The sequence below is a fragment of the Neodiprion pinetum genome, chromosome 4 (assembly GCF_021155775.2).
Source record: "Neodiprion pinetum isolate iyNeoPine1 chromosome 4, iyNeoPine1.2, whole genome shotgun sequence".
Taxonomy (NCBI): Eukaryota; Metazoa; Arthropoda; class Insecta; order Hymenoptera; family Diprionidae; genus Neodiprion; species Neodiprion pinetum.
In genome coordinates this window covers 33,405,380-33,418,484 of record NC_060235.2, presented here as the reverse complement: position 1 = coordinate 33,418,484, position 13,105 = coordinate 33,405,380, and the positions used below count along the sequence as shown (strand labels likewise).

The 13,105-nt window shown below is 38.9% G+C and overlaps 2 protein-coding genes across 5 annotated transcripts; one reads left to right on the top strand and one right to left on the bottom strand.

Moving 5' to 3' along the window:
* Positions 1 to 4,463, top strand: Lac (septate junction protein lachesin). 2 transcript variants are annotated; one of them, XM_046624611.2, is made up of 6 exons: positions 4 to 332; positions 1,019 to 1,248; positions 1,334 to 1,590; positions 1,762 to 2,165; positions 2,702 to 2,819; positions 3,323 to 4,463. In XM_046624611.2, the coding sequence occupies exons 1-6, from the start codon at positions 287 to 289 to the stop codon at positions 3,342 to 3,344; spliced, it is 1,077 nt and encodes a 358-aa protein (XP_046480567.1). In that variant the 5' UTR covers positions 4 to 286; the 3' UTR covers positions 3,345 to 4,463. The 2 variants fall into 2 exon arrangements, with proteins under 2 accessions (XP_046480568.1, XP_046480567.1); XM_046624612.2 differs by lacking the exon at positions 2,702 to 2,819 and having other exon boundaries at positions 1 to 332.
* LOC124218158 (uncharacterized) lies at positions 3,691 to 10,977 on the bottom strand. 3 transcript variants are annotated; one of them, XM_046624614.2, is made up of 8 exons: positions 10,617 to 10,977; positions 9,825 to 10,079; positions 9,218 to 9,455; positions 7,961 to 8,142; positions 7,420 to 7,877; positions 6,949 to 7,311; positions 6,508 to 6,761; positions 3,691 to 6,322 (listed from the first exon to the last, which is right to left on the bottom strand). In XM_046624614.2, the coding sequence occupies exons 1-5, from the start codon at positions 10,752 to 10,754 to the stop codon at positions 7,674 to 7,676; spliced, it is 1,017 nt and encodes a 338-aa protein (XP_046480570.1). In that variant the 5' UTR covers positions 10,755 to 10,977; the 3' UTR covers positions 3,691 to 6,322; positions 6,508 to 6,761; positions 6,949 to 7,311; positions 7,420 to 7,673. The 3 variants fall into 3 exon arrangements, with proteins under 3 accessions (XP_046480570.1, XP_046480572.1, XP_046480569.1); XM_046624616.2 differs by having other exon boundaries at positions 6,937 to 7,877; XM_046624613.2 differs by having other exon boundaries at positions 6,949 to 7,877.
* Positions 10,978 to 13,105: the final 2,128 nt, after the last annotated feature.

Below are 13,105 nucleotides of genomic sequence, written 5' to 3'. Positions count from 1 at the left end.
TCGCTACAATCACCTGCTCAGTTGCGTGTGGGGGGGCATTGTTTGACAAGTTGATTTAATATTCAACCGCCCGTTCTTAGCCCGTTCGAACGGTTTGTTATTATTACATTGACAATCGAATATACGTCGAATCTCACCAAATGATCTGTATTAAAGCTGGCCAGTGTGTAAAAGTTTTGTGAAAAGATAGAACGGGCCCAAGTAAGCAAAATTCGAGGCACGTAGCGTGTGATCAAGTATTTTCGGGCGTCGTTTTAAGATCCGAATTACTGGGTGTGTCGCTACGATGGAAACCTTTGGCGTGTACCTGTTATTCGCATTGCTACAGCTGGGTGAGTCGGCTGATTCTTCTATTCCAGTACTACTCAATAAAACTTACGAGCGGATCAAGATTATCGCCAAGTCGCACATTTCGTTCGTGCATCAAAGCGCAACGGAGCCAAAGTCGAGCGGAATCAGCTAAAATGCAGTAGTATTCAATTCTTGAATTCAACAATTATCACCGACTTGATGAATGATTGAATGACGAAAAATGTTTCTTTCCCTGCACCTGTTCTAATCAGAGTCGTATTTGGCAAAAGTGGCGTGTTGAAACGAATATATGTTTTTCTTCTGTTTTCTCCATTTTTTGTGATCTTCTTGCGTGATATTTATTGATGAATTTCTTGCCGTCTAACGTAACGTAACAATTATTCGAAGGGAGGGGTAAAAACGGTTGAATGGTGATTCATGATTCGCACATTCGCATAATCTTCATCTCGGACAACAATTACATTGGTGTTTTCATTACTATAAATAGTTCACGCAACGTGCATGTGAATAAATTGATGCAACCTATCTTTGGAAAATATTGATTTAACCTTGATCTGATTTTTGAGCCCATTAAACAACATAGTAATATTTTTGATATTTAATTCCCTTTTCAACTTTCCTTCAGACCAATAGTTAAATTCGGTAAAGTCTGTCCACCTTGCTAATTCGGAGTAAGTTCAGGAGTAAAGATTGATTACTCTTCCAGTGGCAGCCCAGCGTACGCCGACCATCAGTTACATATCTCAGGAACAAATAAGAGACATCGGAGGTACAGTAGATCTGCAATGTTCGGTGCAATATGCTCAAGACTTTCCAGTTCTTTGGGTGAAAGCAACCAAAGATCAGTTGCCCATTTCTACTGGGACAACGCTGATCATCCGTGACAGTCGGTTCTCCTTGCGATATGATACTGCATCTTCAACATATACGTTGCAGGTATGGTTGAATTTCTGGATTCTTTATGTTGATTGGAAAGAAATTGTACATCGAGATGCTAACTAGTTTTCTTGGTTCTCTGCAGATTAAGGATATACAAGAAACTGACGCAGCCACGTACCAATGTCAAGTAATCATCTCACTCAGTAACAAGATCTCTGCAGAAGTCGATCTGCAAGTTCGTAGGCAGCCGGTTATTAGTGATAATTCAACGCGATCTCTGGTCACAAGCGAAGGACAGAGTGTACAGCTGCAGTGCTATGCTTCGGGGCATCCTTATCCAAGAATTTCTTGGCGCAGGGAAAATAACGCTCTATTGCCTACCGGGGGTTCTATTTATCGGTAAATTACACAGTTACTAACATATGCAAGTTTTGTAAGTTGTTTAATGATATTATAGTGGGTGGGTTCTAGAGTAGTAATTAAGAAGATAGTCGGCATGCCATTTGCACCTTGGCGCTCAAAAATCTCCAACGACTAAGATAACTTTACTTTGTTTTCTTCATGCTACAGCGGCAACACTCTTAAAATCTCAGCAATTCGAAAAGAAGACCGTGGCACATATTATTGTGTGGCAGAAAATGGAGTGGGAAAAGGAGCGAGACGTAACATTGCTGTGGAAGTAGAATTCGCACCAGTTATAACTGCTCCACGTCCACGTTTGGGTCAAGCTTTGCAGTACGACATGGATTTGGAATGTCACGTTGAAGCTTATCCTCCACCTGCAATTACCTGGATGAAAGACGAGGTCACGCTGTCAAATAATCAGCACTACAGTATCTCTCATTTCGCTACCGCTGATGAATTTACCGACACAACAATCAGGGTCATCACCATTGAAAAGCGGCAATACGGCCAATACGTATGCAAAGCTGCGAATAAACTGGGAACATCTGAAACCCAAGTCGAGCTCTTCGGTTAGTTTGTCAACATTTTTTCTGTAGTATATTAGGAAGTCCTTTTTAAAATAGACTTTGATTAATTTAGACCCGCTCCCGCAGTATGGCAATTTGAGGTAAACTCTGCTGCTTACATATCGTGAAAAAGTCATCAATTTTTTTAAATGTATATGTTATTTCGAACAGTGACCAAGTATCAAGTTGCCCTATACGGAATTGGACGTAATTAGTGTTGATAATTATTTTCTGAAACATTCAAGTGCAGGGATGTACAAAAAAAGAAACTTATTTTTACTTCTTCCAATATCATAATGCAAATTGACGGTTAATTTTTATGCTATGCTCTGCTACAGTCCCTGAGTGTTGAACTTTATTAGGAATAGCGGAAAAATTTTTGAATGCTTAATGATCTGTTATTGCTTGTTTCATTAGCTAGAACCCGTCTATCTTAGGTGTCAAGTAATTGCAGTACTTAGAAGAAATTACGAAATTTATTTGACAACATTATTTCGTAGATAGCATGTTGTAGCTTGTGCATTGTTTTGTTCACACAGAAACTATTATTCCTGTCTGTCCACCGGCTTGTGGTCAGGCACATTATGGAGCTACTGTGACGCCACTCTCATCAGGACCATTGGTGGCCTTTGCCATTCTTGTAGCAGCTATTTTCCGGTAAGATTTGTTGAATAAATTTTTTTGTTTCTGAATCGACAAATGCATTAAACTTCCATGTCTCAACAATTATGCAATGGAAACAATGTACCCTGAATTCGGTTTGATATGCTTCTGGCACTTTACTGTATTCCCATTTGAAATGGAGATGCTACAACTAATTCGTAAGTGCACATCTTATTTGATTTGTCTATCAGTTTATTTTGTATTACTATTTGTACCACGTTCATAATCTTACCAATTATTTTAAAACGTTTTATGAAAAATTTTGAATAATACTGCTGTATTGTGATTGTGTTATGAATCATTGCCCTGCTTGTATTATTTGAGTCTATGTATGTATCTTACAATTACCCACCCGTGAAGAAGTAAAATCGAAGTGTTTCTTCCGAGTTAATTGCTTGTATTTGTACACGTTTACGGTAAGCAATAATAATTGGTGGATGACTTTCTAACACAAACCGCAGTGATTGTGAATCATGAAGTCCCGTTTCTTGTTTCAGAAATTTCCATACCAAACATTAACTATCCAGGACTACGTTGGGCCGCAGCACCGCGATGCATCCTATCCAAATGGTTGATGGCATTTATGAGCCTTGTAATTTGTACCAGTTTATGGTCGTTCGATTGATTATTGTGCATAATTGTGAAAACGATTTTATACGATTATTTTTTTTACAGCTATTTACACCATAAGTTTTTTTCTTCTGTTTTTTATAACAAGTGAATTTTCATTCCATTTTTCCTTGGTAACTAGTACCTGGTAATTAAGCGAAACCTTTTACACTCCGTAGATAATCATTCCACGTATAGAAAAGTCAAAAAAGTAGTATCTAGATTTCTAAGGTTGTAGCAATTTTTCAAGCATATCTTAGCATCATCAGTCAAACTGAATTGTTGCGTTCGACAATAGAAATGACAAATTTTCGTGTTCTAATGTTACCTAATATTATTATGTTATTAATTTCTGTGGACCTTAACAGAGGCCACGTCATCGAATCTCGAGGTTGAATCTATCGTGTAAAGTGATTAACCAGGCAGCAAAAAATCGGAAGTACCTATGTCGCGGTATTTTATTATATTTACATATCGCCTGCGATATGTATTTTATTTGCGTCCATTTTTCTTCGTTACTTTTATTATAGAGTAAACGTTATACTAAATCTAACATTTATACAAATTAGCAATAGAAGTGAAAATGAAATAAACAAGTTAATACACATTTGAGTACCAAGTAATCAAGGTACTCCAGACATACGTTACAAGTATTGTCACATATTTAATCTCATTAACAGAGTACTGCTTAGTTGGGTTGAACCTGTTTATTGGGATTCCAACGTACTCGCAATTATAATAATATGTAACGATAATATTCACTAGTACTTAGGTGTTTTTATATAACATTTTTACAAATTAGTAACGTACAGCGCAATAACATCAAATTTAATAATTAATCGTGATGAATGTAGAATAACGAACGACTTTTTTACAATATGTACAATATTTTACACTTGTAAACTTTTTACCGCGTATTCCGTAAGAACTAAGATAAATTATCTTAAATTATGCATTTTGTTATTTCGACCATATATACTGAATACGGAAAAACTTGTTATGACCCAATTAAACAACATTTTTGAAACATTCGAGAAACATACCGTACGTATTACCGTATTGACAAATGTTCACCTTCTACTACTACATTAATTTCCCAGCGACACCACTTGAATAGAAACTCCGTTAATCTATTAACAATTGTTTATCGTACCACGCCGCATCGCTGAGTAAAAATCATAAGAAATATTGGTTGCGAAATAGGCCGTTGACCGTTAATATGTCAGACGAATTATAACATCTTAAAGAATATGTGTAATTCAGTTTCGACCGTGAGTGGTGTGAGATAGCATATATCAGGCTGAACGCGAACTTTGTCTCATTCGTTAAACGATCGTTCGCAACTGACCCTCGTTCAAGTTCTGTATACGATTGCAGCTTCATACGATGAATTCCTTTCACGTGTACCTGGTCTTTCTAGCCGTGACGCTACGAACAGGTAAAATTATTTTTCGCGGCAGTAATTAAGAAGTTCAAACGCTGTTATTTATTTTTTTTTTTTTGGATAAATTTTCACTCTTCTTCTACAGCTACTTTGCAGGATCGGCCAGCTATTACTTACATTTCGCCGAAACAAATTAAAGCGGTCGGAGACGCTGTGAGCCTGTCATGTGTCGCTGATAATGCTGTGGATATTCCTGTTCTCTGGACAAAGGTTGCAGAACATACCCTATATATATCAAGCGGAAGTGCACTTGTTGTTCCTGACAACCGTTATTCAGTGGCTACACACCGTAACGCAACATCTTTGGAGTTTACATTGACGGTACAATTTTGGTTAATCTTAAGTATTTTACTTATGTCGGTCGAACGTGGCATTGGCTCTTATACGTGTTACTCACCTATTTGCACATTTTTTTAGATCTCTAATCTTCAATTAATAGACGCCGGACTCTATAAATGTGTATTATCCATCGGCCCTGAGAACCGACCTTCTGCCGATGTGGAATTAAATGTTCGCCAACCATCGCAGTGATGATCTCTTGAAATTTCGGAAGTATAAAATAAGCAAAAAATCATCCACCTTTCAAACTATTTAGTAAGTTATTGGCTTATAGCTAATATCTATTTGTTTTCTCAGAAATCTTATCGGGCCTCTTATCTGGATGGATAAATTGTGTGTAGAAGGAATTGAACTTTGACTTTGAACAATCAATGTATTTATAATTTCATGTACATGAAAGTGCTTATTTGCAGTGTACCGTAAATTTATATGTATTCTCTGCACGTAATATGATAATTCCTAGAAATTGACCTAAATAAATGGAATCAAATGACAGGAATAGATCAAGTCTATATATTCGGATAACAGTTCGAAGACTTTTACTGCTTAATTACGGTATATGGGTCTTCCAACCGGTTTGGTTACGAAGGTCGATGTACGCAGAGCGATCTACAAAACTCGTGATTTTGCAACTGCACTAATTGTAAGTGGAATTATGTTATTGGAGAAAAGCAACGATAACCGAGATACCTAATATTTCGAGGCATTGATGTTACGTGTATCGTAGACGTGCTGCATTTGATTCTATCTTGAAAAAGAATTGGAAACAGGTGAATGGCCGTAAAAATGAATCGAGATAAATTGCGTCTTCTCCAATTTGTTTGTTCAATTTATCAGTAACGAAATTGTTGGACCTTCGCCTCCATTGACGCCTCAGTTTGTAAATCACGATCAGTCAGGCGGTGCTTGAACACAGTACGCGAGACCTTGTGCGCAAAGGTAACTGTATTTTTTTTACATTTTTAGATTAACGGCATCATCGAAACATTAACGAACTCCGTTATTGTCGAACTCCCACGTTGATGTAATAGAACAATCCATGACCATTTAGCTGCCGTACCTCACAAAAATAGAGTCCCGTATCTTCTTGTTGGAAATTTTTAATCTGAAGAAAAAATTAATTAAATTATTCACAGTCTTAAATGTTCAGGGTTCGCATCTTAAATTCATTGCCTGTACGGGAGAGTCGCACGTCGCAAACACTCGTGTTTCATACTCGATGGTTGGATTTTTGAAAAATTGATATATCCAAAGGTTCATTGGATTTGGATTGTAAAAATATTGTCATACCGTAAATGTCGTCGTTGATCGTTCCGCGTTGTTAACTAAACCATATCGATTGTTCGGGACAACAAGCTCCGTTCCATCTTCGGTCGTTAAATTAGTGACTACGTCATGGTTAACTATCGACCAACGAGTAGGGTTATTTCCATAATTTGGAAGCTCGCAGTCCAGGGATAGGTTTTTTCCGATACTTTGAATTACCATTGGCGTTGCCGCTAATAGTTCCCCTCCAACGACACCCGGTTCTCGAGAAGAAAAGGCTGGAACAAAAACGATGAGGATACTCTCTGTACGCTGAAGCACAATTCCTTGTAGACAAACACATATTTCGTGGTTACTTGTCAAGGAACTCTGATCTTGAACTTGATTCGCGTAATATTGATGAATTTCTCAATTCGTCTATTTTTTCTCGCACGTAGAAACAAGCCGACATACCTGCCTACTCACCTATTTGTAACCCGCTACAAATCACCAGAAATCCGTAGAACGTATACATTTTTGAGGTCGTGTTCGGTACTTGGGAGAAGCGAGGAATGCACTGTGACAATTTCATGAAAGCGAGCGCCTTATCCGGACAACTCACATCCTGCATACATCGCCGTTGTGAACCGTATTGTTATCAGACATCCGTAAATAGTGCCAGCAGATATTATTCGGTAAATAGATAGTCCGTTCAAACTTGATGCATGCGAACGAATGTACAACCAGCCTTTAATTACGCGGACATCAAGTTCAGAGATCATTGGACATATCACGAGAGAATTATACGTCATCGAGAGAAACCCTGAATCTGAAGAGCTTGACTTTAAGCTGTGAAATTTTGATCACTGAAATTAGCACGATTTTTTTGCCTCAGACTTCGTACTGCGAATGAATATTTGTTTCAGGTGCCGGGGCAGCTAGGAAAAATAAAAGTACCTAGCAATTATGGTGTACAGAACTTTAGTTCCTTAGATCATTGCGAATCCTTGCACTGTGCGAAGATGTCAGTAATGCCTGAAAAAAATTTGAGGTTGAAAACTAACGCTGATCTGCAGGACGAAGGAGACAGATGAGATAAAGAAGGATAGGTAAATAACATTAACGATTAGAAAAATTTGTTTTTTTAATATTACGATAACTGATCACAATTTACTGATAATACAATGTGACGATTGGATTATAATGTATGACTAAAATTTAAATACTACTTTACTGATATCACCGTTCCTCAGAGCAGTCAAAGCCTCCTGATACTGTTTCAACGAGTAGACACCTATTCCTAGTTTTTCGTAGTCGAGATAAGTGTCGGTCATAGCCGTTATCAGAGACAAAGCTTTCGGGAAGGTGAATGGATTAATGTTCACGCCGACAATGGCCAATTCTCTCGCGTAAACCTGTAAAAAAATAGTGTTATTACGCATTGGATTATTGAAATTTGGTTTTTGTTTCGTAAGCCCATTTTCACTTCCAGCAGCACCTCGAACGGTTTGAATTTGACTTCCGTATTCGGATTGGCGACTCCAAAAACGCAGAGCCGTCCTCCCCTGCCCAGCAAAGTCAAGGCTTCCTGCATAGCGGGACCTGAGCCACTGCAATCTATCGCTAGATCGAACTCCGAGCCCTTTAAATCCTCCGGAGCAACAGTCTTGAAACCCAAATCTGGCAATAAATACAGAGAACAATTAAAATTGAGCAAAATTTATATATAACTGTATACAGACTCAGAGTGTGCAATCCTCTGAAGCCTGTATTGTTAACAGTCGAAATTCCACCTGCGATTAACGACGAACCTAGTTTACATACAATAACTACCGCGTGAATACAGCTTAGGGTGGTCCTTATTTAGGGTGTTTTCAAAAATTCCTGCGGACAAGGCGGAAAAAGTTTGCAAAAAAATCAAAAAAAATGTACGCAAAACTTGAAGCCTGTAGGTCAACTCTAAGAACTAAGAACCCCGCCGGGATTATTAAGGCGGGGAAAAAAAAAAAGGATGTAGTAAGCTCGAATTCCCATGTTATTTAAATGGGAAATTTCACTGCTTTCGAGGCAGTTCTCAGAGTTGACCCACAGGCTTCAAGTTTTGTGTACATTTTTTTTGATTTTTTTGCAAACTTTTTCCGCCTTGTCCGCAGGAATTTTCGAAAACACCCTAAATAAAGACCATCCTAATACAGCTCTTAGACACACCTCATTGTCAACAAAAATCAACTCGGTTTTTTCGTCGCTCAACATTCGAGACGTTTAGCAGTTTGAAAATTTCAACGGTAAATGGGGATTCGAATAGCCTATGTAGATATCGTGTGTTGCGTTCGTGGGACGTATAGTTCAGTGCTCGGCATATTTATGCCCACCTGCTTGATCGCCTGTATGTGTATACGTATTTACGCGAAGTAGTTCCAGTCGCTGTGATTCGTAGACGTTATTGAGTCGAAGGATTAACATTGACCTCGAATAATCGACTCTGTGTTGACAATCTTCGTATAACGTGCGTACGTTCGTAATTTAGTTCCTCATGTCGCTAGAAGTCTCAACAGGTAGCTCAAAAATTTTCCCGTGTAATTATTCAAACTGTAGATTCACGTGAAAAGTTTGATATTTTTTCAACATTGCAGCAGAGGCTTCTACGCCGCAGGTAAAGTATCAGATCGTCTGATTAATTTGCAATTTAGTTTACGGGGGGAAGAAAATCTAAATGAAAAACTCACCTGGGGCTTTCGGGCATTTCTGTACTTACCCAAATTTTCGAACAGTCGTCTCCGCTTCACCTGAGGCTCGCTGATCGTCACTGTTTTTCGCTGACCGTAGAGATGGAGGAGACACGACCACAACGAACCGATTATTCCCGCTCCTATTATCAAAATTCTCGTACCAACATGGACAGGATTTAATATGTCCCAACCGTGGACCAGGCAGGACAATGGCTCGACCAGGGCTGCTTGAGGTAGTTTCACTCCCTCGGGCACTAAGTGTACCTTCGGGCCAGACAAGGTATGTTTTAAAATAAGATTTAAAAAAAGTATTCGCTCACCCGTCGATCAGACATTCACTCGCAACGTCACAGCTTCAGGAACACAGTCGTACTTCCGTCAGCTTCTAAGCCTAGTAGATTTTATCAGTTATTCGCAGCGTGCAACATTTTACGATGATAAAATCACCGGTCTAAACTCTCCATCGATTGCGTATATCATAGTTTTTTTTCCCATTAAATTCACGAGCGGCGTCATATATATACGAAATTTAATTTACAAATGCACAACTCGAGTCTCGTGCCGAAAACTTTCCGGCCGGACTGTACATTTCGTTATTCACCCTATTTGGGTCACGGCGTGGTATCGACTTACTTGGGAGTCGGGAACTAGGACGTGGGTAGCCCAGCCCCCGTCACGAAATATTCCTATGGTGTTGTGAATACCGCCGAGTCTGCAAAAGTGGTAATTACCGCCGTGGCAAAAGTCGCAAGTATTGCACCCAGTGTTCGGATCAGCGACAACTTTTTGCCCGACCTTGAAAGCCGTTACCGCCGAACCGACAGCCTGCACAAGACCGGAGAACTCGTGACCCAAAATTAGCGGGCCATCTTTGCAGGGGAAGGCGCCCTGTGAACGAAATAAAATCAAATTATACGAGGATAGTGTTTTTTTCGGGCTGCACATTGAAATTAAATATATGCATTGAAACCGCAGATACTCGATAGGTTTATTTTTTCTCTTCTAACCGAACGAGGTGCGATGATTTTCGAATTATTTCAACAGAGCGAATAACAGAATCGTAGAAACTAGGCCACTCGTTCAAGGCTCGAAAATACTTCTAATGAATATAACGTTAGGCAGAGGCAAAAGCTCGACGCAGCGGTTAAAAATGTAACAATGAGGAAAAAAAAAATATGTCACAATTTCTTACTCGGCTGCCATTGGTTAATTTCATAACGCCATTTCTTAATACTCGAAACGAAGTGAAATGACTTACGAATTGTAAAGGATTTATAAAATGTGCGCTCGAATTCGTGCAGACTGACAGGAAGAGTGTGCTGCGGTTGATTTTAGTTTTTACCAGATTTTCAGGGTGATGCGCAGCTATCACCCGACACGATGAATTTTCGGCGATACGGCGTTATTCGAAACGTAAGCACTTACGTCGAGTATGTGTAAATCGGTACCGCAGATTCCAGAATGTGAAACTTTGATTAGAACTTCCTTCTCGGATGGCGAAGGAACGGCGCATTCTTCCAGCGTCAGCTTTTTACTTTTCGGATCAAAGCTCAAATACTCCATTTCTAAAATTTGAAAATTGTCACAAGTCTCGACTCAACGAATGAACAACCGAACTGCGAGCAGATCGACAAGCACCATGCTTTTATTCTGTATTTTTTTTTTTCGATTATTCTCGGTTACGGAGCGGCTTCCGACACGCGCGAAATACGGACGATCGACTGACGCGCGAACTTTGAGTTTGACAAAACCAGCGCCAATTTATACGGCCCAATACTCGGGTGCGCGAAGCGTGACGTCGCTCTTATTTAGTCACGTTCCACTTCCCCACACATTTACTCTCGTTTGCTTTCCGTTAGGAATTGCTCGCTCATTCGCACCTCGTTCACGTCTCCCACTGCGTTTTTCGCTCTGCGCTCGTTCTATCATTCGCCATTACCTCTCGTGCGATTTTCCTAAGCCTCTCGATACGTGCTCCGGTCATTCGACGAGTCTCGCATCTCCGGAACGGATCGAGAGTCAAGTCAATCTCCCAATCAGATTTTCTTTCGTAGACAATTTTGCAGCCCAGATTCTTTCTCCGAGTCCAATTCTCAGGCCACGAGGTAACACATGCTTACCTCCGAATCGTAAGACAATCGCGAAATTTATGATTTTCCATAAATTCCACGTACCCAAATGCCATAGTCGGGGAAACCGCAACAAGCTGCAACCTCATTCCGTTAATCTGAAATATGGCGAAAAATTACAGCACGAATTCCAATAGCGATTGGCACACTTATTTATCATACTGAGAGAAAAAAGTAATTGATACAACTGAATGTGTGGCCACGAGCGATGAAATAAATATTTATTTGTCTCAATTCAAGATCTATCGGTCTAAGAAAATCTTTAGTTGATTCAGCTAAATTTTGTTAAACCAGCAAAATTATTTTGTTGAATCAAGTGAGTATATTGTGTTTGCCGCATTTAGTTGAATCAAACGAACATCACTTCACTAAAATAATCCTTTCCCTCCGTGTATTATTTGTCATTGCACTGAGAATTGGTTGCGTTTTGCATTATTTCTCGCATGCATTTGGAAAATCTTTTGCAGATATCGTATTATTATCAAATAATATATATATATATATGTATATATATATATCAAATACTACTGAAAGCCATTGATACGCTGTTGTGTTATGATGAGCTTAAACGTGTATTCAGATAACCATGTTTCAAAAAATAGTTCGCTCTTTTATTTTGCTGATCTACAACCCCGTAAGAAATCTACCGTTTTTACTTCATATAATCGAGATAAAACAATAAATTGTACGTTGTTCAGACGCCGGGATTAGGCTGACATTTTCTTGAACTTATCTCGAATGGTTTGACTTTTTAAATGTTTTTTTACCACCCGTGCAATCTTAAAAAACATTTACATGAAATATTTAGAGGGGAAAAAAAACTTCGAATTTTTTTTAATGCATTTCTTCTCACCGGTGCAGACATTCGGATTACGCATGTGTTGTAATGTTACCAGGTCATTGCGGAAAAGTTCTCTTTCAAAAATATCATTTAATAATTTGTATTCTATGCTATGAATAAACTATGAGTTCATTCCTCAAAGTGCTGTAAGTGCAGCTTTCATTGTTAGAACATGGTTTATCCTGTTGCGGTTTGTTATCAAACTTGACTATCAGTGTGAAACTGGAGCACGGTGTCAAGGAAAAAAAATATAATTTCATCGTCGTGCAGGAAAAGTAGACCATTTGTGATTGTCGATTTTAATGAACGCGACTGAATATTAAGAACAACTTAAAGACAATGACCAAATCTCGAATATTTTTTACCTACATTTTTCCGTAACCGCACTGGAATTTTTGTTTGAAATTGTTCAAGATAGTTGAACGGCTCCCATGGTTGGTGAAAAATTGGCCAACATTGTAATTTCGAATTACGAAGTTTGACGCAATATGTCACGCGATTCATTGCTCTGCATAAATCTTGGCCGTCTTTCAGAAACGTCTGAAAAACAAGCAATTAACGTAACCACGGTGACTCTGAGCATTCCAAAGGTGAAGAGGACGTAAAATGACAAAAAACTCCCGCAGGTATAACTAGCAAAATATATTCCAAAATTGATAGCAGAACAGGATTCTGGTTTTTTGTACAGTCAGATTGATTGTAATTGTCACTCATAATTACAGGCACACGTCGTATAAAGTAAGAAAAATAAAGTATAAAAAAATCAGCGTTCAAGGGAACACCCGATTGTGTAACGATACCACCGCCGCCAATAATTATACTCAAGGGCCTCAACTTTGACGTAAATGTAAATTTGCGTAAATTCAATTAACTTCGCGCCCCAGAGTTCCGTGCAATGTGACGTCAAAAAGATTTCTTTCTGCGAATATAGGTGTTCGTATACT